At 41.0% G+C, this 26,235-nt stretch overlaps 1 protein-coding gene across 1 annotated transcript in view; it reads right to left on the minus strand.

Annotated features, from left to right (window-relative positions):
* lancl2 (LanC lantibiotic synthetase component C-like 2 (bacterial)) overlaps positions 1 to 25,556 on the minus strand; it is a 43,975-nt gene extending 18,419 nt beyond the window's left edge. Inside the window, exons 1-5 of the mRNA XM_071544422.1 lie at positions 25,392 to 25,556; positions 16,395 to 16,512; positions 15,826 to 16,033; positions 13,162 to 13,309; positions 2,781 to 2,927 (exon numbers count right to left, since the gene is read on the minus strand). Of these exons, the coding sequence (XP_071400523.1) occupies positions 2,781 to 2,927; positions 13,162 to 13,309; positions 15,826 to 16,033; positions 16,395 to 16,512; positions 25,392 to 25,556 (786 nt within the window). The remainder of the gene's footprint in view (positions 1 to 2,780; positions 2,928 to 13,161; positions 13,310 to 15,825; positions 16,034 to 16,394; positions 16,513 to 25,391) is intronic.
* Between the last annotated feature and the right edge of the window lie 679 nt (positions 25,557 to 26,235).

Genomic DNA, 26,235 nt, shown 5'->3' on the forward strand with positions numbered 1-26,235 from the left:
CATTGAGGCAGATTTGGCGGGAAATCTGCTGGATTGCTTGTTGTTTTTCCCCCCAATGGGAGACCGTTCTGTTCTTCCAGTGAAAACAGAGCTACAGTTTCTAAAGCAAAGCTTTCAGTTTCTGGCAATGGCAGATGCTGGAAGGAGTGACAGGCTGATGGAAAAAAATCACTTCCAACGTGTTGATCCTCTTCAGTAAAGCCAAAGAGAAAACTTTTGACTGAAGAAGCTATATCCTCTTTAGCCTGGTAAGACCATCCTGATCACGTGACCTCACATTCTGTTTCACTCCACAGATCAGTCTGGATTTCTAGCCGCCCACATCGATTTCAGTGGGCAGGAGTACTTGCCTTGACAGACAAACTCCTTCAGCCAATCAGTGTAACAAAGCATGTCGGAAGAATGGCGAAAACGTCTTTTCCGCCGAGAAACTCCACTAGTGCATACTCTTGTTCTTGTTTAATTGTTGTTATTGAGTCTATTTCTGCAATAACTGCACTTATGGCTGTGTTTACTCTACTAACGTTAACGTTACCGCTCGTTGCTTCAGGAGACGCCATTACTGTTTTGCCAGCGGCGGCCTGTATTTCATGTCATCAACTATGACACAGTCCCTGATTGGCCCTGAATGCTACACATAGCACCTTTAACAGATATCTGAAGTATTCTACTTACTGTTTAGCCCATGTTTTACTATTGTTGTATGATTGCATCAGCAATGTAAGTAAATGTTCCCTTTTCATCTTCACAAGGCTTTTCCCATGTTCTCCTTATGGTCTCTTAAGGAATATTCTTGACAGCCAATGTTTGATACTTAGAAAACTAAGAGGATCTAGATATTGACTGGACATGTGACAAGTCAACAAAACAGCACCTATGGAGAGGGAGGGGGATCACTATTTAATCATTTCGAGTTTGGCATTCTCTACTAGAGTGTGTGGTGTGTGTGTGTGAAACCAGCCAACTCTTACTTAACTATTGATCAGTATGAGAAAATGTATCTGGGTTGAGTATCCCTGCAGCTGACATTGCTGTTTACATGTTGAATATTTAACAGCTCCTCATGCATTATTCCTGAGGCCAGATTAGCCCTAATCTTTCTCTAGGGTGGATGACTGGCAGGGCCTTTGGCAATGATCGCCCAGGCTGCGGTGGACTGGGTTTATGAACGGGCCGTGGCAGATAGGACTATAATAAATGGGACTTCTTGGATACACCATACACCATACATCCAATGCCTGGTCTGCCAGGCAATTTAAATTAGTCATTCCAACAATCCTGTACTACTAATCATCACTCCTTCCCTAATGCCTCTAAGCTAAATTAGGATGTAATATATAATGGATATCCACCCATCCGTCCAACTGTCCCACAATCAAACCATCAATGTATCAAATTCATTCCTCGGGACTCATCTATTCTCCAACCGATCTATCATTCATCCTCGTCTTCCTCCTCAAATCTGCGAGCGCATGTAGCAGGCAATGGATATCCATCCATCCATCCATCCATCCATCCATCCATCCATCCATCCATCTTCCACCTCCTAGTGGGTCCACCCACCCTTAACCCATCCTTTCTCCCTCCTCTCCCTCTCCAGAAAGAACATCTAGCGTCTTTGCCTGCCAATGGATATCCACTAGGGACGGGTCAAGAGTCAAGAGAGTATTCGTTCTCAGGGATCAGCACCAACTTTTAGTAATTTGGTCGTTAACATAGCAAGTTAAAACAAATTCACTTCCAGGTCCTGTAGCTGCACTTTAACTAAGTATGATGGACTTGTCTCTGCTCTTTGCCGTAACTGACCTTCTCTGGTGTTCATACCAGTTAAAAACACATGAAGAAATAGCTGAATATGAGCATCAGTCCAGACTGCAGTTTCCCCTCGCTTCATTAAGAAAGGCTTATTCTAGGCTTTCCAAGCATGAACAACTGCTATCTATCAAATGTCAACATCAGTCTCCTTATACCATAAACCCTTGTGTTTTGGGGTCATTTTCTGTAGTTGGTTCGGATTATGTTGTCACTCCTAATGGACCGCAGCACAGTATTCTTGGAAGAGGACCGAGCCGAGCATTTTCAAAAAAGTATTACAGATATTTCTACAAGCCAAGATGGACCTAGCCAAACTACCACAGACATTTGCGCAGTGTGACACATGCCAAACTAAGAACTGAGAGAATCTCTACAATCATTGGCAATATGATCACTTAAGACGTACCACCAACGAGTACTTTAGAGCAGTGATTCTCAACCTCTTTCATATCAAGGACCCCTAATTTAGTCCACATTCGCGCCACGGACCCCCATTTGATGAGATTTTGTCTCTCTGACCCAAATCTCAGAATATTTTTGTTGCTAGGTATGATTTTGTCCAGAATTCCATAACTATCTGTAGAGAGATAACAGTGAAACTATGATCAAAATAGTCATTCTTCTACATTCTCTAATTGTGTTAACTTCTTGTAAATGAAATAACGGTGAAGTTTAACAATTCATCAATTTGCTGGGGACCCCCTGGAACCCAGCAAGGACCCCTGGTGGTCCCCGGACTCCACGTTGACAACCACTGCTTTAGAGAGCAGAAAATGATTGAAGCACTGCTTTTTGTCCATAAGCTGCTTTAGCCTTTGGGAATCTGGCATACATCAAGTATTTGACCATTTGTTTAGACCACGAAATGAATAGTCAACTACAAGAAAATTGACTTATGCACTTCCCCAACATCCACCACTCACATCACACTTACAGCAACCATCCGGCCTTCCTCCCTCCCTTACCTGCATGAGCATATAATAGATGCCAGCCAGGCCGTGGGCGGCGCCAACGTACTGCTTCTTGTGCCATTCATAGAGCAGTGGGCAGCGTTCTGTCTTCTTCTGCTCTGCTGACAGGTTCTTTCCGGACTCTACAATGGCCGTCGCCACCTGAGGACAGGGGAAAGAGGGTTGCTGAAGGTGTCTGAGTGTGTGTTTGTGTGTGTAATACTTGGGATTCAGAGCCATACACGTGTGCTGGTACGCTGGCACAATTTGCAGAACCATTACTTTCCCTTACTTGGAGAAATGATTTGGGAATCGCTCTGCCTTCTACTGAGGTCATTTCTGACTAGGGCTGAACGATTTAGAAAAAATATCTAATTGCGATTATTTTGACTGATATTGCAATTGCGATATGATTTGCGATATTAGAGGGAATGACAATTTTTACATGTACCAAACACAGATGTTTTCTTAAGTCTGTAGAATATGATGTGTAGGCCAGGACATCTCTGCAGCTCGACAATATTTCATTTAAAATGGTATTTTGACACACATTTCACCTTTAACAAATATTGCGCCTCCTGCGATTTGAAAATTGCAGTAGGCCATATTGCGATTTCGATAAAATTTCCATTAATGGTTCAGCCCTATTTCTGACATTTTCACCTTTAACGTTTTGGTTTTCTCCATTGATGACTGTTGTTTGAACATTCTGCCTGATCATCCCACAACTAAACCGCCTCAATTTCCTAACACCCCAGGCAATCATGCACGCAACAACCCATAAAACACGTTGCTATATTTACACATGTAAACATTTTTTGTTATATACAGTATACAGTAACTTACTAATACCACTTCATTAATTCCTACAACACACAATTCTGTGGTTTTCTTCAAATACGGCCGATTTCCATTTTGAGACCCGGATTTCTTCCACACACTCAACAAAATGGAAAACATAGGATCCTACTGTTCTGTGTTATGTTTGTTCGGTTTCAATAATGAGACTGGTGCCAGGGTATTGAGGTGCTTCGTGGTGGAATAATAATGCAAAACTACCATATTGAAGAGGAACAAAATTAAGTACAATCTTTTTCATATCTAGATATGGGGGAATGTTAAATATTTTCAGAGCTTTTCATCTAACTGCCACATCCTCATACAGATTCATGCCAAAAAGATCTGACACATTGCATCTCACCTTGCCATGCTGTGTGTGTGTGTGTGTGTGTGTGTGTGTGTGTGTCACAGTAGCTCAGGTGATTCAGACGGAATACGAGTTATACGAGATGGCATCCGCACACTGTGGAGATCGCCATAGCTACAGTACTCCGCCTACCGCCGCCACCGTCTCGCTCCTCCGCCCACTGTACCGATAAAACGCTCAAGAATTCTGCCTTGGAAGTGCCGTCTATTTTGACAATCCCTTATAAAACTGCAGCACATATCATGCATAGTCACTGGCCACTCAACAGCATTGCATAACCCAAATCATTTCTCTCAAGTTTTTGAGACTCAACAATTCATACATCAACTGATATCTTGGTGTTTATGTACATTTCTTGTTTTATATCATGAAACTGCTATACACATTGGAGGGTGCACAGAGCTTAAGGTCTCAAACAGTCCCTTGCTGTGTAAGAAAAAAAAAAACTAGAAATATCCGCCTCACGGTTGTATGCCAATAAACTTTGTTTTATCATTGCAAGGACAGTCTTTATTTATTGAACATATATAATTCATGTGATTATTAGGTCAACCTAAAGGATTTTGGTGTCTGCAAAAGTAAGTGACAGCACTTCCACCGTTTTTGTAGAATGACCCAAGATCGTTTTCTCAGCTACAGTGGAAAGCAAAACATTATGATGTCACAGTGAAGTTGACCTTTGAACTTTTGGATATAAAATGTCATCACTTCATCATTTTATCCTATTAGACATTTGTGTGAAATTTTGTCATAATTAGCGTAATAATTCTTGAGTTATGGCCAAAAACGTCTTTTGTGAGGTCACAGTGACCTTGACCCCACCAAATTCTAATCACTTCATCCTTGAGTCCAAGTGAACGTTTGTGCCAAATTTGAAGAAATTCCCTCAAGGCGTTCCTGAGATATCGCGTTGATGAGAATGGGACGTACGCACGTACGGACGGACGGACAACCTGAAAACATAATGCAAAAAACATAAAAAGCAAAGAGTAGGCTATAGAGAGTAATACATAATAAAGATATAGGGGATAAGCATCTTCGGCTTTGCTACCAAGAATCTTACAGAGTTAAGAATGTTTGTATTGAGCGGACTGCCACAGGTATACAGTCCAATGCGAGGGTATGAGATTAAACTTTTATTATCGACTAGAAAAGCCCAAGGCCACTAGACAGCGAGGTTTAAAATTTAAAATTTCTCCAACATTGTAAATGCAATGCGCTGTATGAATTTCTTTCCCTCTCGTCCTCCAGCGAGCTATTGCTACCAACTGTTAGACAGCCTTTGCATTGCAAGCAGTGTATGATGAAAATCTGGACACAAATTTGTCTTCACAAACCACTCAGGCGCATCAAAGGTATTCCAGTCCATGTCTGAGTATCCAACATCAGTGTTGTGCCATTAACTACTTTGTTACTATGGGGATTTGAGTCGTACACATGGACACATAGAATAAACACACAGAAAGCAACACACGGAATAAACCAATTTTTACTGCAATGAGTCTCATTTTTCTACAGCCATTATACTATTCTATCAAAATTAACTTGAGAAAGATACGTTGAGGTAAACATTCTTCACGTATTAGCTTCAAGTGCAAACAGGCAGGGGTCATACTGGTCATTAAAATGTAGAGAAGTGACAGTTAAAGGCAGAGACGGTGAATATATGAATACAAACGCACGCATGGTGAAAAGGTTAACCGAGCCCCATCAACACACATCACTGACTTCCATAATGAAAAAAGTGCGGTGGGAAGGCAACAGAAAGCCAAGCGAGCCCTGAGAGTAGCAGCATAGCTGAGAAGGTCAGCCGTGGAACTCGATGGGAAAACAGCGTAGAATGGCCTAGAGCAGTGATTCTCAACCTTTTTCATATCAAGGACCCCTAACTTACCGTATTTCCTCTAATATTGGCCTGGGCCTTTATTTACCTCAACTGCAGAGGGTACCAGGCCTTTATTGGAAGCAGGCTTATATATTAGAGACAGGCCTTTATTTCTAATTCCCTCTGTTTGATAAGTATATTTGCTCATATTTTAGTACGAAACCTCCTTGTTTTCTGAACGCATTACCGATAATTACGGTAATCGACGACGGCACGCTTCGGAGACTTCCGCCGGCTGAGCCGTCTTGTGGCATACTGCCATCTTGTGGCACTTGTACGTTACTACAAACTACAGTTACATTATATAACAGGCACCAGGAGTTTACAGGTATCCACCGTTGTTTTTTCCTTTGTTTTTTCCCCCCGGCCTGTATTTGGGGCCGGCCTTTATTCGTTCGTGTCGACCACGGCCCCGGACATTATCGGAGACCCGGCTTTTAATTGACTACTGAAGAAGAAATACGGTAGTCCACATTAGGGCCACGGACGCCCATTTGATGAGATTCTGTCTCTGAGAATATTTCTATTCTTAGATACGATTTTGTTCAGAATTCCATGACTATCTGTATTATAGGTAGAGAGATAACAGAGAAACTATGATCACAACAGTCATTCTTCTACATTCTCGAATTGTGTTATCTTCTCGTACATGAGATAATAGCAAAGTTTAACAATTCGTCAATTTGCTGGGGACCCCCTGGAACCCCCCCGGTGGTCCCCGGTCCCCACGTTGAGAACCAGCGGCCTAGAACCTACAGCAAGCCAGAGATGGAGCCCGCATATTTGTGGGTGCCCTCGTTTTAAAAAGGCATCCAGTATGCTCCTGGTCATGTGACAGGCAGACGCTGGCAAGGATGGAGCGTACTGCCGTAATGGAGGGCGGGTACAAGCCAACTATCGAGCGTGACGGTTCATAGTTTAAATCGTGAATATCTGCCTGGTATTATTATGAGCTCTTCAAAAAAAAAAAACATATGTCTAATAAGATTTTTACTGTTCCCATAGCAAAAACTGACCATAACATACATTGGTACATTGGTTTTACTGGTTAGATTATAGGGTTCTGTGTTTGTTGTTTGGTTTTACTGGTCAGATTGTGGGTTTCTGTGTTGTTGGATGGTTTTACTGGTCAGATTATAGGCTTCTGTGTTGTTGTTGGCTGGCTTTAATGGTCTGATTGTGTGTGTGTGTGTGTGTTTGTATATGGGGAGTGGGGAGTGGGAGGGGGGGGGTAGAGCTGAGTCAGCAGTTTTTGTTGTCCCCATTCAAGACTGACACGGCAAGATAAAGGGAGGAAAAAAGAGAGAGAGAGTGCTCTGCAGCAGCGACCCCTCCCTCATGACGGGGCGTATTTACAGCCTGATGTTCATCTACCAGTCCCCTCTCTCCTACAGATGCATACTGATCTATACCTCCATCCTTGGCTCCCTTCTCTTTTTTCCCTACAGAAGCTAGGCCCTTGCTCAATTTACATTTTACAGGGCGGCACTCGCTTTAAAGCATTTTAACATATTCACACAGACATTTAGCCTTCCTAAGCTGCCCCTATACATTTTAGTGACATACCCCTCCTTGTTAAGAAAGGCGCCGCCCACCCACACATCACCTACCAACCCACCCACACACACACACACACACACACACACACAAGCTATCAACCGTCTCTCCCGGCGGGACAAGCAATGTAATTTAGTGGGAATTAATTTGTTTGCAGGGCAAATTAATCACCACTGCAAATAAATTGGAGCCTGTGGGCTTCGGCACCGAGAGGATGAAAGACTGAAATTGGCTGAATGTAATCTGCCAGCTCTGGCTACGACTGGCCCACCGGACCCACAGCTAACCACACTTTATTAGAAAAACTTGCAAATAACGCGTTTGCATTTGCATTTGCAGGAGGCTGCGGTTTCAAAACAAAATCCATCTAAAGAATGACAGAGATACAGATACAGAGAGAGTGACTTGGGTGTTTCATTGTCGGGGCTGTCAGTATGTGCTGACTTATGCAGTAGCTGGGGCTTGGAGAGCAGCCTACTGATACGTGACCTCGTATAGCTTTAGAGTCCATTTTAAAAGCAATTCACAGCAGGGTTAGACCGATATATCAGTGTGTCAGTGCATTGGGCTGATACTGCAGATGTGGGCCAATTAGTATCGTCCACCTCTGATATGTTATGCAGTTTGATTGATTATATATTTATTGTAGAATTGATCAATACTACACTGTTTGTCAAGGGTAGGGATGGGAATTGATAAGATTTTATTGATACCAATGCAATTATCGATTCTGCTTATCGGTCCGATTCTTTATCGATTCCCTTATTGATTCCCGATCAATTTTCTGTGTGGAAAAAAAAGTAGGCCTACACAGGTTTTCAGCATCAACGCAGCTGTTTTATTATTTCTTGAGTTTGACCACAGTGTAGAATGTCTGCCTAATAACATTTGAACATGTTAAAATAAATTACAATGCTCCTTTTCTTAAAAAAGACATAACTTGGAAAACAAATATAAAACTGACTGATAAAATAAACAATTCTTTAGAAAAATAGGCATGTATGCCTAGTAACATTTGAATAAATTACAATACTCCTTTTCAAAAGGGAATAAGCTTGAACCAAATATAAAACTGGCATATAAAATCAACAATGCAAGGCAATTGCAATGCGTATGCGCAACTGTCAGAAAAACATGCCGGCATCGATAAAAGAAATTGATAACCTCGGAGGCATATGATTCCGATGGATCGGACAATTTGGAACTCGATTCCCATCCCTAGTCAAGGGGAATTGAATTGATTCTAATGTGATATTTTGATCAGATTCCACAAAAGAATGTAGGAATACGTTTATTATTGTCATTATCTTGGGTTTCAATGGAGGGTTATAGTGTCCCATGATGGTCTCAATGCTGTTTCAGAGAGTGTTTCACCCTGAAAAGAACAGAATTCTGGGGGAAACAGTGAACACATGAAATTTCTTTAATTTTTGTAATAAAAATTGTCAAATTTAAGATAAGGAATATCAGTAAAAAAAAATTGTTATCGATGTTCAAAACGCCAGGTCAGTTGAACCCTAATCCACAACAGTCAAACAAAAAGTATTTTTGTTTACTTTAGTTTTATAGAATGGGACTGCCTCTGCATCTTAGCTGATATGTCAGGCAAATGCAGAGCACAACGGAGCACGGCAGATAGGGGCTTAACTAACAAGAGGAAAATGCAGCGTACATTCAGTTATGTAGACACGTGCGGGAAAACACACAGACACACACACACCATATTTTCATTTTCCCCCCAAATTGGAGCTGTCACACACCAGAGCTGCCTGGGTTCAACCCAAACACAGTATAAACAATCTGCTGTTCCACCCAAATCCTCCAAAACAAAAAATCCTGAGCCGAAGCGCTTTCTCCTTGGAGTTCTGAGCCTCCTGTGTCACAGAGCTGTCAGTCAGAGAAGAACAGCAGAAAACAATGTTTAATAGGCTAAACAGACACGTGCGTACTATAGGCGGGAGAGCTGAAGAGTGAAAACCCCGTGAGGGAATCTTGCCGCGGAGAAAGTCGAAGCGAGACGGAGGCCGAGAAATAAACTCCACGGCACCCTGGAGCAAAGCCACCATTTATTAAAGCCTGCAGGGTGCTGCTGTGCGGCTGCACTGATGACAGGTATTTCAGTACAGAAGATAGACTGATAAATAGCAGTGCGGTGCTTTAAAGCTCCGCATGACTTTAGTCCTCTATTGGTCATAATAACACTCCTATTCGATAAGCCTGAAGACAACACTGGCCGTATGTCAACCCACTTCTGCTTCTTTTCTTTATAAGCCCTGCTGAGAGTGCTGAGTGTGTGTGTGTGTGTGTGTGTGTGTGTGTGTGTGTATATGCGCCTTGGCCTGGCACTTTACCAAAGGGGGACAGCTGGTCCCGCAGTTTCCTGCAACACTGATTGCAGGAGTGTGTGTGCCTGTGCTTAAGTAAATAGTCAAAAAAGAGAGTCGAGGGATTATTATCTGCTGTGTGTGTGTGTGTGCCCTTTACCCTGGTGCTACCCCACTCTTGTCCCTGCTTGGTGTGTAACAGATGGTTATTACGCTAGTCTTAGAGAGAAAAATGTTGCCTGTCATTTTGAAGATGCTTTCTAAGGGGAAAGCAGCAGCAAAGCATAAATATACATGCACGTATTTGAAAATATGCAATCTCATGTGTATTTGTATGTGTATAAACATTGGGGTTAGACAGATATGTTTGCCGATACATGGGGTCGATATTAGCCTTGTTCTTAAAAATCAGTCGGTGTGGTCCATCTCTGATATGATGGAGGTTCCTCCCTGACCACAGCTAGTCAATATGTTTTATTATTATTATTATTTTATGTCTCACCAGAGAAATCATTCCAGTGTGGCGTGGGCGAAGTTTACTCTTTACTGTCTCGCCCTGCCTTAAGGAGTTGCTAAGCACCTAAAAAAATATTCCATCAGTATGGCGTTCACTGCAGAGTTTTAGTGTCCCATGATGCTCTAAATGCTGTTTCAGAGGCTTCTCCACCCTCCACCCACCACAAGAATAGAATTCTGGGGAGAACACTGAATACTTGGAATAATATTTTGACTTTTTTGTTGTTTTGTTGTGTGTGGCATATCGCCAACAGCGTTGAACGTACAATGTACCTCATGGTGCTTTGTGGACCTCCAGAAAAAATGAATACAGTGATGCTGAGGGTGACCGTCAGAATTCATAGTATTCCCATGTCACATGCATTTCCTACCAATATGGTGCTTTACCATATACACATATACATACACACATATATATAGTTTACCCCTATTTTGATGGAACATAGCTAATGAAAGTTCTGGAACCATAAGACCCTTTTTTCGCAGCCCAAATGCAAAGCTCAGCTGTGAGAATTGCTAGTAACGGAGAAAGCAAGAACTGAAGGAGCGTTGCATCATTACCTCCACCAAGGAGGTTATGTTTTCAGTGCCGTTTGTTTGTTTGTTTGTTTGTTTGTCTGTTTGTCTGTTAGCAGGATTACGGAAAAACTACTGGCCCGATTTTCATGAAACTTTGTGGAAGGGTGTAGCATGGGCCAAGGAAGAACCCATTAAATTTTGGAGCGGATCCAGATCAGACTCAGGAACAAGCAATAATAGCACGAACCTTGGCGGAGGTCTGCGCTCCCCAAGTGCCCTTCTAGTTCTCACTACTAATGCAGCACAAAGTTTGACGACTTGCAAACTAATTAGCGATAGCTGGCCAACCTGAAGTAACAAGGGGGATAATGTTGTTGGACCACAGAAAGTTAGCTATTGCTGTGCTTGTTCTTGAAGAAGGGGAGGAGGAGTCCATTCTGAAGTAGAGGATGTGGGTACATGACAGGTTTAGCATCTTGTCCAAGAGTCTAGAGCCCAAAACGTATATAATACCTAGAACTGAGACATTTGAATACCTTTTGGACTAAAGTTCAATGTCCAGCCACATTGGGCATTAAGTCTATGCGGCATAAGATACAACAGATAGCTGTTAGAGGCAAGATCCAAACAGAGTCAGCTGATTTATGATCGAACTGCCTCCAATAATAGCCTGTCTGTAAGCAGCCATTACTAGAAATTTTATGATCTCTGTAAATGGACTTAATGCATCGCTCATGCAGCACTTGGTGTTTCATTTTCTCCATTTGCCTATAAACCTTGATGCATAGTAAATACGTTCTGTTCTATTGTACCTGTAAGCAGCCTATCTAATCCAATTGGTCTATATGCACATCATCATTATCAGTATCTCTGCTCTCTTCAGGTGCCAGGCCTGGAAGGAATTATCCCCCTCCAGGGCTCGTGTGCATGCTATAGCAAACTGTAGCCTAATTTGAATGGTGCAAATCGAGGCCATTCTCAATTTTAATGCGAGGATTACTAGGACCTGTAAGAAGATCGGTTTCCCGTTCTTCATCTCTACCCAGGGTGCATGCATTTGTCTCTGTTGGTGCATTATATGTGTGTGTTTGCACGCTCGCACGATTAGGACAAACCTCTAGTCCATTGCTTTGGTCTCAATCAGGGGACCGGTTGTTACTTTGCTGTATTTACACAACGGTTCGGGTTGCGTTTCGCACAGCAAAATTTCAAGTGAACCATAATATATCAAGAAAAGCCACGTGGAACCAATGATTTCATGCACTGGTCAGAAATTACCCTTTCTTCTAGGGTAAACCAACATGGAACATCAGCTAAGTCTGTGGATCATCACATTTGCAGTCATTCTTTGGTTCATATTAGGGCTGGGCGATATATCAATATTATATCGATATCGTGATATGAGACTAGATATCGTCTTAGATTTTGGATATCGTAATATCGTGATATGGCATAAGTGTCTTTTCCTGGTTTTAAAGGCTGCATTACAATAAAGTGATGTAATTTTCTGAACTTACCAGACTGTTCTAAAACAGGGAAGGAAACCCTGTCTTTGCATTTTATTTTGATCACAGTCTTGTTTTAATGAAAGTGCTTGTGACATCTCATATGTGGCTTTGACTTACAAGTGAACATTTAGCCTACTTCGTAGAAAATACCGAGATATATATCGTGTATCGCCATTCAGCCTAAAAATACCGAGATATGATTTTTGGTCCATATCACCCAGCCCTAGTTCATATACTAGTCTTTGGCATGTGAGCAGAATGCTGAATCTGTAGACAACATCTTGAAAACAATGCATTTGCTTCACTTGATTGGAAAAAGAGAAGGCGCTGCCTCCAAAGGCAGGCTTTAATGAGCGTACTGAAGAGCGTACTGAAGAGGTTCAGCCATCGTTGGTGAGTCCAGCTTTCTCTGGACAGAGTGCTCACTCACTGCTGTTGAGGAGACACTTTTGCACTTGACTCTTAAGTTTCAATTCATCCCTTCCTGTGCGGTGAGAAGATTTACTGCCAATTACCAAACCCATCATTAAAATGATAATAATTTGGGAAAATAGGGCGAGTCTATGTGCTCTCGATTAGTGGGGAGAGGACACTCTCTGTTGCAGCACCACTTTATGAGTTAGAAGGATGAGATGGGTGTATTTTTACATAAAAATCTTGCCTAGTGCAGCTGTAACCCATAACTCCTGGCGTGTTTATCTACTTAAATGCACAGTCCTTCCTGTGTTTGGGTAGGATCGTTGGTTCTCCCTCTCAACAGGAACTAGGTCTCATATGCCCAAACCCAACGAAGGGGAAAACACTCCAGGGTACGCAGTAACTGCTCTAAATCAACTAGGTGTGAAAAAGCCTGCTGTGTGCGCGTGCGTGTGCGAGTCACCTTGCCGATGGTGCTCTCGTCCACGGTGTCGGCTCCCATCTCCTTGTTGACGTACAGCAGGGCGTAGAGGTAGCCGGCCCGGCCGTACAGCAGCTCGTCCGGCATCTCCGAGTCTGGACTCAGCACCGCCCGCTGGAGCTGGAGGAGCCTGGGACACAGTGTAGAGTCCGCTGTTAACGTCGACTTTGTGCGGTGCGTATATACCAAGGAGGATCAAGATTTGAAGCAGTGGTTCGCAATCAAAAACAGACTTCGTAGACTAAATTGGTTCCAACATCTTTTAGGAAATATGGAGCAGGGAAGGAAAAAGGACACATGTTTCGGACCTTGGCCTTCTTCAGTGTGTCATGATGTTCTTTTGCATGGCTCAGACATTTTAAAGGCAGCAGGTGTGATTGAACCAATTAGGTGATTATGGAAAAAGAATTGTTTTATATACACAAGTTTTCGCTCTCTAGCATTTAACCGATACTCTTTGGATCAAAGCTGCTGAGAGCAAAATGAAATTTGTGTCAACATGTTAAGGTAACTAACTGAATGTCAACATGCATTTTCCTCTGTTGGACTATCATCTAAGACAGTGGTTCTCAACGTGGGGTCCGAGGACCACCAGGGGTCCTTGAGGGCATTCCAGGGGGTCCCCAGCAAATTGATGAATTGTTAAACTTCATTATTTTGTCATTTTAGAATGACTATTTTGATCATAGTTTCACTGTTATCTCTCTACCTACAGTACAGACAGTCATGGAATTCTGGACAAAATCATATCTGACAATAAAAATATTCTCAAGATTTGGGTCCAAGAGAAAAAATCTCATCAAATGGGGGTCCGTGGCCCTAATGTGGACTAAATTAGGGGTCCTTGATATGAAAAAGGTTGAGAACCACTTATCTAAGAAACCAAGAGCTAAGAACCCAAGAACCAAGACTATCATCTAAGAAACCAAGAACCTTTCAAAACTACATTAAAATACAGTTCAATTAAACTGAACATAGAGGGATACCCTATGGATATGGAGGGACTGGATTGATAAAGGCATCCTCAACATTAGTGACATTTAAGAGAGGGAAGGTCTTAAATCATTCGCTACCCTATGCCAACAATTTAATTTAGCCAAGGGCTGATTTTGGAGATATTTACAACTAAGACATCTTCTCAGGAGTGTTTTTGGGTCATCTCAGAATTCCCTTCAAGGTATTGATCTGCTCCACAAAGTTCTCATCATTTTTGGCAAAGGTCATGATAGGTCTAGATAGATTTCTTCTGCTCTATATCTTTAGAGAAGAAGGAATGGGATTGTACCTGTGGGATTTCCAAGAGGGTAACACTAGGCTTGTACAATTTAAAATTTGTTTTTACTGGACCCCATCAAGATTATTTAGATTAGGTCTTAAAGATACTGCACTATGCTGGAGATGTCAAGAAGGGGAAGGTAGCTTGGTTTATGTACTATGGCCATGTCCAAAAATTCAGGATCCATGGCCATATTATAGCTATTATGAGCACAGGAAAAGAACTTTGCCCAAGCTTGTATATTCTTGGAGACCCTCACACATTGCAACGTTTTTCATAGCAAGAGAGTGACTGGATAAAAACTGCAATTATGTTTGGCAAACTGGTAATTATGAGGGGGTGGAGAGAGGCAGGGGGGGGCCTTCCATCTAAGAATGGTTTACTGAAATTAGAGAGTAGCGGCATTTGAAAAGATTTCATATAATATCTTGGGAAGGGTAATTATTTGAGTAAATATATTAAATTCTAGAATTTATATTGTACCTGAAGAGGTAATTAAGGCGTAATAGCCAATGACAATGTCTGATCAATCATGTGTGAAGATATGCTTGTGTATACATGCATACACTAATATCTGTATCCATGTACAGTGTGCTTGTTGGTGTGTCTATGCCTGTGCACATACATAAACACATAAGGTGTGTGTGTGTGTGTGTGTGTGTGTATGCATGGTTATACATGTAATCAGTTGGACTAATTATTTGGGATGGATATTGTATTTGGCATACTCTATATATCAATCAATATTCCTGATGTGTACTGGATGAAGATATTGTATGTTTGCATGTATGTGGGTGTGCGGTTTCTTTTTTATTGTTTTTTCTCCCTTTGTAAATGTTGAATAAATGTTTTTTTATATGCATTTACTTTTTATTTATTATATTATGCATCATGACGTTTCTTCTAGTATTACTCTATTAAAAACCAAAATATAATTTTAAAAAAAAGTTCAACTGAATACACACTGTATTAGAGCTGAACGATTTTGAAAAAATATCTAATTGCAATTATTTTGACTGATATTGCAATTGCAATATGATTTGTGATATTAGAGGGAATGATCATTTTTACATCATTATTCACATTTTCATTGAAAAACGTATTAAAATGATTATGGTGTGATTTTTGCGGGGATCTGTACCAAACAAAGATGTTTTCTTAAGTCTGTAGAATATGATGTGTAGGCCAGGACATCTCTGCAGCACCACAATATTTCATTTAAAATGGTATTTTGACACACATTTTGCCTTTAACAAATATTACGCCTCCTGAGATTTGAAAATTGCAGTAGGCCATATTGCGATTTCGATAAAATTTCGATTAATTGTTCAGCCCTACCCCCCACTCCAACCCCACCCCCAGCCACCTACTTGGTCAGGCACTCCTTGCTGTCGGCGGGGTTGTTCAGCCTGTGGTAGACCACGGCGGCCACAGCCAGCGGCCCGGCGTCGCCGCACAGGAAGGTCACTTTGCGGCCGTTCAGGTTCCTCAGGGTCCTCTTCACGTAGTCCAGCGCTCTCTGCAGGTGGGACGCCTCTTGGGACAGCCGGTGCAGCTGCAGGTACAACAGGGAAATGCCTGTAGAGAGAGTGGAGAGAGAGGGTAAGATATATGTTGAGGCAGGTAGGTAGGTAGGTAGAGGCATTTCAGGTTGTCTGCAAGTTTAAAAAGGTAAATCCAAGACTTTTGAGATCTTTTAATGCCAATTAGAATGAAATAAAAGACAAATGTTACCACTGAAATGAACAAAAAAAACTGTTCTATCAGAGTGGGCTGATTTTTCACAGAACAGCACACCAAGAAGGCTGTATTTAGCCGTTTTCTACGACTTTCGAAGCAAATTCAAGACATTTTAAGAACTTTTCCGACCACTGATCTACTTAGCATAATGAAAAACTATATTTCAGTCAAACTGTCCGACAGACGGTAAAAGGCAGACCTGTCCAGCCGGTGTAAGTGGAGAAGTCATGGGGGTCGGCGGTCTTCAGGCCCTCCTCCATCTGCTGGAGGAGATCTTTGATCTTATTCTGGACCTTCTTCTGGAATGCAGCGCTCACCTGTGGAGGAAAAGATCGCAAATTTATTAACCCCAGCCACAGCATTACAATAGAATATTCATTAAAAGAAAAATCTGCCCTTGTATACTGTTACACTGTTTGATATCATGAATTTGTGATGTTTAGTGCATTCCAGGAGTTATTTTGTGATGAAGTGTTGTAATTTATTTTTTTGGTGTACCCACTTTCCCTCAACCTGCCTTGTCTACTTCAGTTAGTGATTTCCTACTCGTCCCAGAATGTCTTTCAACAACGTACAGTATTGCATCATGCAGTGTGCATTGCATTCTGGTCTGTTGAGGCTGCTGTAGGTGGAGAAACTGGCATGTATCTCTTCTACAATGGATTTCTCCGTGTACGATAAACATCAGTAGTGCAAAATGTTGAGTCTAGAAAGAAGTTCTTGCTCTTTGGTTCTGAGGGACTGCCACCAAAACCTGACATTAACCATTGATAAAAAAAATCCTACAGGAATAGGAAAAATACACCACCAAATAGGGCTTTTTTTCTCGATATCAGTATATATGACGATATGGTTCATGTATGCAAAATCACGTTAAATAATCAAATGAATGTTAATCTCATTGAACCGAACGGTGATGTTAGGTGTGATGTCAAACAAAACAGAAACATTCAAATAATATTCCTACCATACCTCATTTTATGAGAGTTTTTAAGTAAAATTTTCTTGTCATCATCAATTCAGACAGCAGAAATGTGTGTCACGATATCAAAATATCTTCATATCATCACGATATGATTCCACTGAAAGACGATAAACGATAATATTGAATTATCGCCCAGCCCTACACCACCAAATAACAAAAAATACACAAATATAAGATGAGAAGCAGCTATGGCATTTAGTATAGAGGCAGAAGAAGACAACAGTTACAAGCAGCACACCAGATTTTGCTTAAAACAGAGAATTGCCCGACACTAACACACACACACACACACACACACACACACACACACACACACACACCTTTACCCTTTTCTGTACACATCACACCATCCCCGGAGCCCTATTCTTACAGAGAGAAGCTGGCAGAAAAGAAACCAAACCTGGCAACCTCAGGGAAAATATAAGTAATGCTGCAGCTGCTGATTTGGGCTGTGCAGGTCTACTGCAAAGACTGCTGCTTCCTCTGCTCTTTTGCTCTACTGGTTTGAGACGGCAAGGCAGACTGGGTCAACACGGCTAGAGATCTCAGAGTGACTCTCTGTTCTCTGGATTCATGGCATTCAAATGACATGACAGAAATACAATCCAGTTACAGATCACACCTACAGTTTGTTTCTTTGGTATGAGCCATAGTGGAAAGGTTTACTTAGATGCACTTTTGTATTTGGTTCTTTAGGTACAAACTGCCCAATTACAAGCGACCCAAGGCTTGTACACAAAAGTCACATGGACTCACAAATAGCTTGTTTATTGGACAGACTTTTGGTAACTTGTCATCCCGCCAGGATAGAGATGTTAGTGGTGGTGAGTGGGAGTCAAAACAACTCTGATTCCAGTCCCTGTAACTTTAGCTCGGCATGATGGACTCGTCTGTGCTCTTTTCTGCAGTTTCCTTTCTCTGGCGCTCATAGCAGTTGAGAACACATGAAAGAAATAGCCGAATATGACCATCTGTCCAGACTGCGGCTTGCTCTCGCTTCACTTTCCAGACATGAGGAACTGCTGGCTATCAGATGTGTCAGCATACATCTCGTTATACCCAAAAAACCTTGCATTTTGACATACTCTGTTTGGACTGCTTGTTAGCAACGCGAGGCTAGCAATGGGAGCTCGCTGTTTCAACCGACAGCTGACTAGGGAGCCAATATTGTCTGTGGGTCCAAGTATTAGGCTATAGGTACAATGTGTATGAGACAAATTATATATAGGCCCTGGGGCTGGGCAATATATCGATATTATATCGATATCGTGATATGAGACTAGATATCGTCTTGGATTTTGGATATCGTAATATCGTGATATGGCATAAGTGTCTTTTCCTGGTTTTAAAGGCTGCATTACAGTAAAGTGATGTCATTTTCTGAACTTACCAGACTGTTCTACTTGTTCTATTATTTGCCTTTACCCACTTAGTCATTATATCCACATTACTGATGATTATTTATCAAAAATCTCATTGTGTAAATATTTTGTGAAAGCACCAATAGTCATCCCTACAATACTGTCGCAATATCGATATCGAGGTATTTGGTCAAAAATATTGTGATATTTGATTTTGTCCATAACGCCCAGCCCTAACAGGAAAAATCACCGAACCTATCCTTTAACTGATGCTATGATACAATGAAATTGCAGCAAATTTCACTTTACCCAGAAACATGAGCTGTCAAAGAGAGGGGAAAAAGAGCTTGGGCAGTGCCATTGTAAGCCCTGAAACCTTGGACTTGGGTCTTTCAGAGTCTCAGAGATTTTGGTGTTCAGGGGCAGCAGTAGCCTTGTGGTCAGAGCAACACACCAGAGCCTCCATAGTGACACTCCACAGAAGCAGCAAATGAAGAAACACTGGTAAGACTGATTCCCAGACAGAGATACCAGACTGTTAATATCACCTGTACAGATGTTACACTATCTACAGCTGGCACTATGCTGTTACCGACGACTTGATCCAATGGGCAAAAAAAACCTGTTGTATTCTAAATGGGTTGAGCATTAAGTCAATGAGCTGCAGATCTGCATCCATCTTTCTTATTCCAGGAAGTCATCAAGAGTTGCCACTCTGACTGTACCATGACTGTCAAGCCTAATAATTACTCAGATATAGGCCAGTAGGTTACAACCCAAGCCCTTCATCATTGTGATTCATTTCATGGAACGCACTGTGTTAATTAGGCTATTTTCACAAGGCCCAAGGTCCTATTTACCCTTTACAGATTTGTCCAATAGGGTCGGCCGCCACTAGGCTTCAAAGCCGTATTTGATCATGGCTGTGGAGTTAATTTATCCTCTAGAGGCTCCCTTCACATTCAGCCTATACAGAGTGCACTGTATGACCAGTAGGCCTAGAAAGCTTCCTGACTCAACGCACCAAGAGAGATTTCATCGGCAACTCTCGCCAGCCTCCTCCTCAAACAAACACAGTTGGGAGTCTGGGACTGCACAAGGCGGGTGTGGAGTTATTTGTTGGGCTCAGGGCCAATTTCCTCCTACCCACCAACCTGATAAATTAAGCGGAGCAGCTTGGAGAATAGGCTGAGATTCGTCAGCGCCGGCCAATCTCCGCCGCTGCTGAGACCCAGTCGTGTGGAGAGAGTTTTTCTCCAGCCGATATCAGACTGCATCTTCTGCGCCATTTTCCTCAATGTATGATAATCAGAGATGTAGTGGAGGGTAAACCCACCGAAATCAGTTTACCCACCCGTTTACACTGACATCAATTTCATAGTATAAAACTGTATAAAACTGACTTAAGTCATATGATAGGGTATTTTAAGGAAACAATTAATGCTAATTTTTATTTATATTGGTAGCTGCCTTCTCATAGGTCATAGTTTACCCTCCTATTTCTTTACCATTACATCACTGGTGATAAGAAGATCTGGCCATTTTGCATCGTTTTCCCTCAGAAAACACTGTCAGCATTAAAAATGCATGTTCTACAGTCTAGTGAGACGACACTCCTCTCCAAATCAAACATTCAGTACTGCCGTGAGAGCCAAGGTAATTATAGAAAAACTAAAACTACAACTAAGATGAAAACTAGGTTAAAAAATATTGTTAACTGAAATAAAAAAAGAAATGACACTTTATGACAAAACGAACACAGAACTAAAACTAGGCCTATCTTGTCTACTTATAAAACTAACTAACAATATGTAACACATGAAATGTATTTAGTTTTTGTATTTTTGTTTAGGGTGTGTAAAAAAAAAAAAAGAAGAATTTTATGGGGAGAATTTTTGCCTGTTTTTACATAACGTTAATTGAAAAATGCATGTAAATTTTTTAAAAGAATTTAGGATGTATTGTTTGTGTTACGCAATACCTGTTGTAAACATATACAAAATACCTGTTCTGAACTTCTGTTATTAGCCTATACTTAAAAAAAAAAATACTACCCCTACCAAAAATACCAAAATTAGAATTGATATTAAATAAAAACTAAACGTGTTAAAAAAAAATAAATGTAAAACTAAAACTATCAAGCCAATTGAAAACTATCTAAAAGCAAACTGAAATTGAAATGGAACATTGAAAGCTATATAAAAACAAAAACTAATGAAAAATCCAAAACTATAATGAGATGATGAGAGCTTAAAAAACTTTTTAAAACATTTTAAAAAACGTTTAAAAACCCACTTGTATAGGCTGGTGTTTTTATAAGTTTGTTGCTTTGCAATTCCTGTTGGTTTTATTTGTCTTTTAATTTTGTTTTGTTGTTTATATTGCTTTTATTGTTGAGTGTTTCTTTCCGTTTATAAATTGTATTTTTACTTGCTGTTCTCATTCTGTGTACCATTATCCATTTTTATTACCAACTGTGAAGCACTTTGTGACTGCTGTTTTGAAAAGTGCTATAGAAATAAAGTAAACTAAACTAAAAAAAAAAATCCTTTCTGGGTCCAGTCCGCTCCAAACAGAACAGACAGTCCTAAAGGCTAAAACACAAAGGCCCTGACCCGAGTCCGCCCTCTGTCCTTAAACAGGGAGGATTATGACCGAATCAGTCTGTACTCTCTGCTCTGAGTCACTGCTGCAGCCACCCAGGGATGGAGGGAGAGATGGAGGGAGGGAAGAGAAAGGGTGGAACACAGAACAAGGCTGAGGCAAAGTCAAAGAGAGGATTGTTCAACAGAGATAAACAAAAAGTCACCGTCAAGCATAACAATGGAATATTCCGAAAGGCCGAGAAGGAGAATGGGAATGCTCAAGTATAACGGTTGAAAAGTGATACGATTTTTAGCCGTTATTATGCAACTAGAGATAAATAATTGAATCCAGAGGGGATGTTTGGGGTCAAGAAATCTATTAAATTTAAAAATTCATTAAGAGGAATGATGTCTATGGGTGTAACAGCAAGTTGGAGTTCCTTCTAGTTTTACACATGCACTTCTGAAAAAGCTAAACCTGGACCTTGATCCGTTCTAATTACAGACTCATTTCTAAACTCCTCTTTTTATTCAAGTGAGAGACAGAGTTGGAAAAAGTTGTTTGTAAAAACCTAAGGAAAAATCCAACCTAAAACACTTTAACAATAGCTGCAGTTACCGGAGCCAGATTTTTTCATTCTGAATGACACATTCTGATTGAAAATTAGCTCAAAAATTATTCCAACCAAAGAAAGTGATCGGAATGAGCCTTTACATGACAAAATTTTATCCACTGACCAGATTATGAAAGGTTTATTCCACCCCTCTCCAATGGAATGAAATTGAATTTGGAGTGGGCCGGTTTATTATGATTGAGGTGGTTATAAGAGTCATTTTTATTCTGATTAGGCTGTTATTCTGATTACTAGTCATATAAAAGGTTCCATGTAAACGCAGCTACTGTTACAAATCAGATACTGGTGATGTCTCTTTTGTTGTTTGGTGGTGTATAGCAGTGGTTCTCAACGTGGGGTCCGGGGACCACCATGGGTCCTTGAGGGGTTCCAGGGGGCCCCCAGCAAATTGATGAATTGTTCAACTTTAGCATTATTTAATTTACAAAAAGTTAACACAATTAGAAATGTAGAAGAATGACTGTTTTGATCATAGTTTCTCTGTTATCTCTCTACCTATAATACAGATAGTCATGGAATCCTGGACAAAATCATATCTAACAATAAAAATATTCTCAGATTTGGGTCCGAGAGACAAAATCTCATCAAATGGGGTCTGTGGCCTTAATGTGGACTAAATTAGGGTCCTTGATATGAAAAAGATTGAGAATAACTGGTGTATAGGGCAGCAACGAATATTTGATAATTCATCATTTGTCATCAGAAATTATAATTACGTCCTGTGTCCCGCCAGGTAAGGAGGCATGTCTCTTCGTTACCTTGGTGTAGGATCATGGCTGAGCAAAATATCGGGCGTGGCGGTAAAGAAAGTGGTGTATTTTTCTTATTCCCGCAGTCAACTAGTCAAACGTAGATGACCTGACGTCACATCCAGATATTTCCAGCTCAGCTACAATGGAGTTTTTTGGTGTCAGTCCCTCAGAATCAAAGAGCGAGGGCTTCTTTCTAGAGCTGCCATTTTGCACCAAGAGACGTTCAACAATCATACAGGGAGAAATCCATCATAGAAGAGGAGAGAGACCAATTTCTCCACCCACAGTAGCCTCAAGAGACCAGAATGTAATGCAGCCACAAGACGTGTTGCATTTTGAGTAAGGGGCAATCACTTTTTCTTGACTGGAAAAAACGCCGTCTCTTGCGCTTCATTCTCTCCACTTAGACGTACTGAATGCAACAAGTTCATGACCCATCTCTGGGTTTTGTTGAAGAGCCTTAGGGAAAAACTGTTTTTCAGCAAATGCAAATTAGCAACAAATCAATCATAGCAGAATTCAGTGGCCCCATTGGAAAATTTGTAGAGCAAACGAGAAAATAAGTGTAGCAACTTTTGTGTCAATCTGACTTTTGGAATCTGACTGTGTAGGAGTTTCACAGGTTTCAAATTTGGACCTTTAATTATTTATTTTTTTAACCTTTATTTATTCAGGGGGAGTTTCACTGAGAGCAATGCTCTCTTTTTCCAGGAACGCCCTGATCACATTCACACACACATTCACACCTGGAAGCTGACCAGTACAACCACAGTCTGATCTGCTGGCCACTGAGCAGCTCCACTGGAGCGGTTGGGGTTAAGGGCCTTGCTTAAGGGCACCTCAGTGGTGGTAATGAGGGACGGGCAAGCTGCTTTTCACTTTCCCCACCCAGATTTATCCTGCCGGTCCGGGGGGATTGAACCGACGACCTTCCGGTCACAAGTTCGCTTCTCTAACCTTTAGGCCACCACTGCCCACAAAAACAAAATTATAGTGCCCCCGTCAGGCTGACTGGGGTCATATTTATTGGCAAACTTTAGCACAACATTATCTATCATTCTGCCAAATTTCGTGGCTCTGGCATGTACCATCTCACGGTAATTTGAGAAATGATAGAAGAAGAAGAAGCAGAAGAATAAAAAACCAGCACAAAAACGATAGTTTCAGCCTTACAGACATGAACCTGTAATACACCAGCACAAAACAGAAGGGTTTCAGCCTTATGGGCTTGAAATGGTTTAAAATTCACTAGTAACTGAAGGACTAATGATTCTGGCTGGCAGTGGTGGAAGAAGTACTCTGATCCTTTACTTAAGTAAAAGTACCAACACACCAATGTAAAAATACTCCATTACAAGTAAAAGCCATGCATGAAAAATCCTACTTAAGTAAAACTACATAAGTATTAGCAGCAAAATGTAGTTAAAGTATTAAAGTAAAAGTAGTGGTTTGGTCCCTCTGACTGATATTCTATTATATATGACATCATTAGATTATTAATACTGAAGCATCAGTGTGTAAGCAGCATGTTACTATTGTAGCTGCTGGAGGTGGAGCTAGTTTGAACTACTTTATATACAGTTAGCTAGTTTAGTCCAGTGGTACCCAACCTAGGGGTCGGGCCCCTCCAAAGGGTCACCAGATAAATCTGAGGGCTTGTGAGATGATTAATGGGAGAGGAAAGAAGAAAAAACAAAGTTCTGATACACAAATCTGTTTTCAGTTTTTGGACTTTTTCTCTAATCTTTGATTTTTGCTGAAATATTGAATCATTTGAACATTTATTGAAATGAAACCATGTGAGGTTTAGAGGGAAAAATCACTATTTGGTGGAGCTGTTAACAACTCATAGACATCTGAAATGTGACCCGACTACACACTGCTTTTTGTAAGACGTCAAAAGCCAAAAAGGTTGGAAACCACTGGTTTCATCTTTAACAATGTGTTGTATTTTAAAAGCTTGTTATATTATCCATTGTGTCAAATCTCCATCTGAAAAGTAACTATAGCTGTCAAATAAATGTAGTGGAGTAGAAGTATAAAGTAACATCAAATGGAAATACTCAAGTAAAGTACAAGTATCTCAAAATTGTATTTAAGTACAGTACTTGAGTAAATGTACTTAGTTACTTAATTCCACCACTGCTGGCTGGGCCTATGTACCATCAAACCAGTAATTCATTCCTAGCAAAACATCCTAAAAACACTCCCTCCAGTGCACTGCACAAGTATCTGGCTGTAACCCCCCTCCCCTCCCTCAACATCTACCGTTCAGGTCTCCTTGAGTAAGGCACTGTACCTCCAACTGCTCCAGTGTAACTGCTCATGGACAGCAGCGGAGCTGGGGAGTGTCCCACCAAACTCCATCGACAAATCTGGCATTAATGTTTCCTTGTTTATCGGCAAATGTATATACCTCGTAAAAATGACATAACACCTTGGCGAATCGGTAGGGTCTACTGGTAAATTCGGCATACACCTGTTACTCCAAAGAGCAGTTTTTTATATTTTATTTCAGCTTTTAGCATTACTTCGCGGTGTATTTTGGTGGAAGAATATTAGGGGAATTGCATACGAACCAATTCTTAAAGTGAAAATTTTACTGAAATAAACTTTACTTGGTGGTTTATATATCTGCCGAATATACCAATGGCTACCGCTGCTCCAGAGAAGGTCTTATGTCACGTTTTAGGGGGTGTGTACGTGCACCAATAAGCATGCAAACATTAAATTGGCACATTTTTAAATGGAGTTCGGCGTGACGTACTTTCAAAACAGAACGGAGCGAATCGAGGCTAAGCTAGCTCTAACTTGTAGCACGTTAGCCACGTTTGAAGACTTGCAAGTGACCCGCCCCTACAAAGTCAACATTGCTCACCTTTCCATCTGCATCGAACGGCTCGTCGTAATCCACGTCTGTTCCGGAGTTGGAGGTGAGGACCCCTTGGTCCCAGTCGGGATACGGGTTGGGAAAAGACCTCTCCTCCATCTCTGCTTCCGTAGCCGAGACCAACTTCAGTCGTTTTGATACGTTATCTCCCATTGCTACGGCGGCTCGGCAGGGCTATTTCTGCACGCGCGCTGTTTAGGCCATTAAGGTAGAAACAAGAAAGCGCGTTTCAGTCATTGACGTCCATCAGCTTATCATTCCACAAAACCTAATAAGTCCTAGGCTATATGTGTCATGAAAATTGTACTGGAAGCAAATGTGTAAACAAAACGCTAAAAACCAAACATAACACAACGGTTACAACCTGAAAAGTGAAACCAGTATTATTCTGTCTATCTCTGGCTGACTTCATACATTTTCAGTTAGGCTACATAGCCTATTACATTGATAAATGCAGGTTGTTTAAGACCCTCCAATCTTTGCTGCTTTCAAACATGAAATGATGTAATTTTCAAGTAAAACTGCCAAAAAACAAACAAACAAAAATAGTGAAACTGCCCTGAAATCGTGCAACATCATGAATGTGTTTGAATACGTTTTGCCCCTGTAGGCTATGTAGATTGTTTGCTTTATTTTTTGTTTCTGTTTTCATTTTACTTCATTTGACTGTGTTTATGCTCAGGTGTTATAAATGTACAGCATATTGCCTGTATTTTGTAATTCACTTTTCTGGTTCAAATTTTGAAAAAAAGACTGTGATGTCCAATTGACAGCAAATGTAAGAAGAAAAGTTTGCCCGACTGAAACTTTAATAAGAATCATTGAGCACAGA

This window comes from Centroberyx affinis, unplaced genomic scaffold (genome assembly GCF_046629955.1).
Source record: "Centroberyx affinis isolate AG114_WGS23_722 - 3 ecotype Tasmania unplaced genomic scaffold, CSIRO-AGI_Caff_v1 ptg004571l_1, whole genome shotgun sequence".
NCBI lineage: Eukaryota > Metazoa > Chordata > Actinopteri > Beryciformes > Berycidae > Centroberyx > Centroberyx affinis.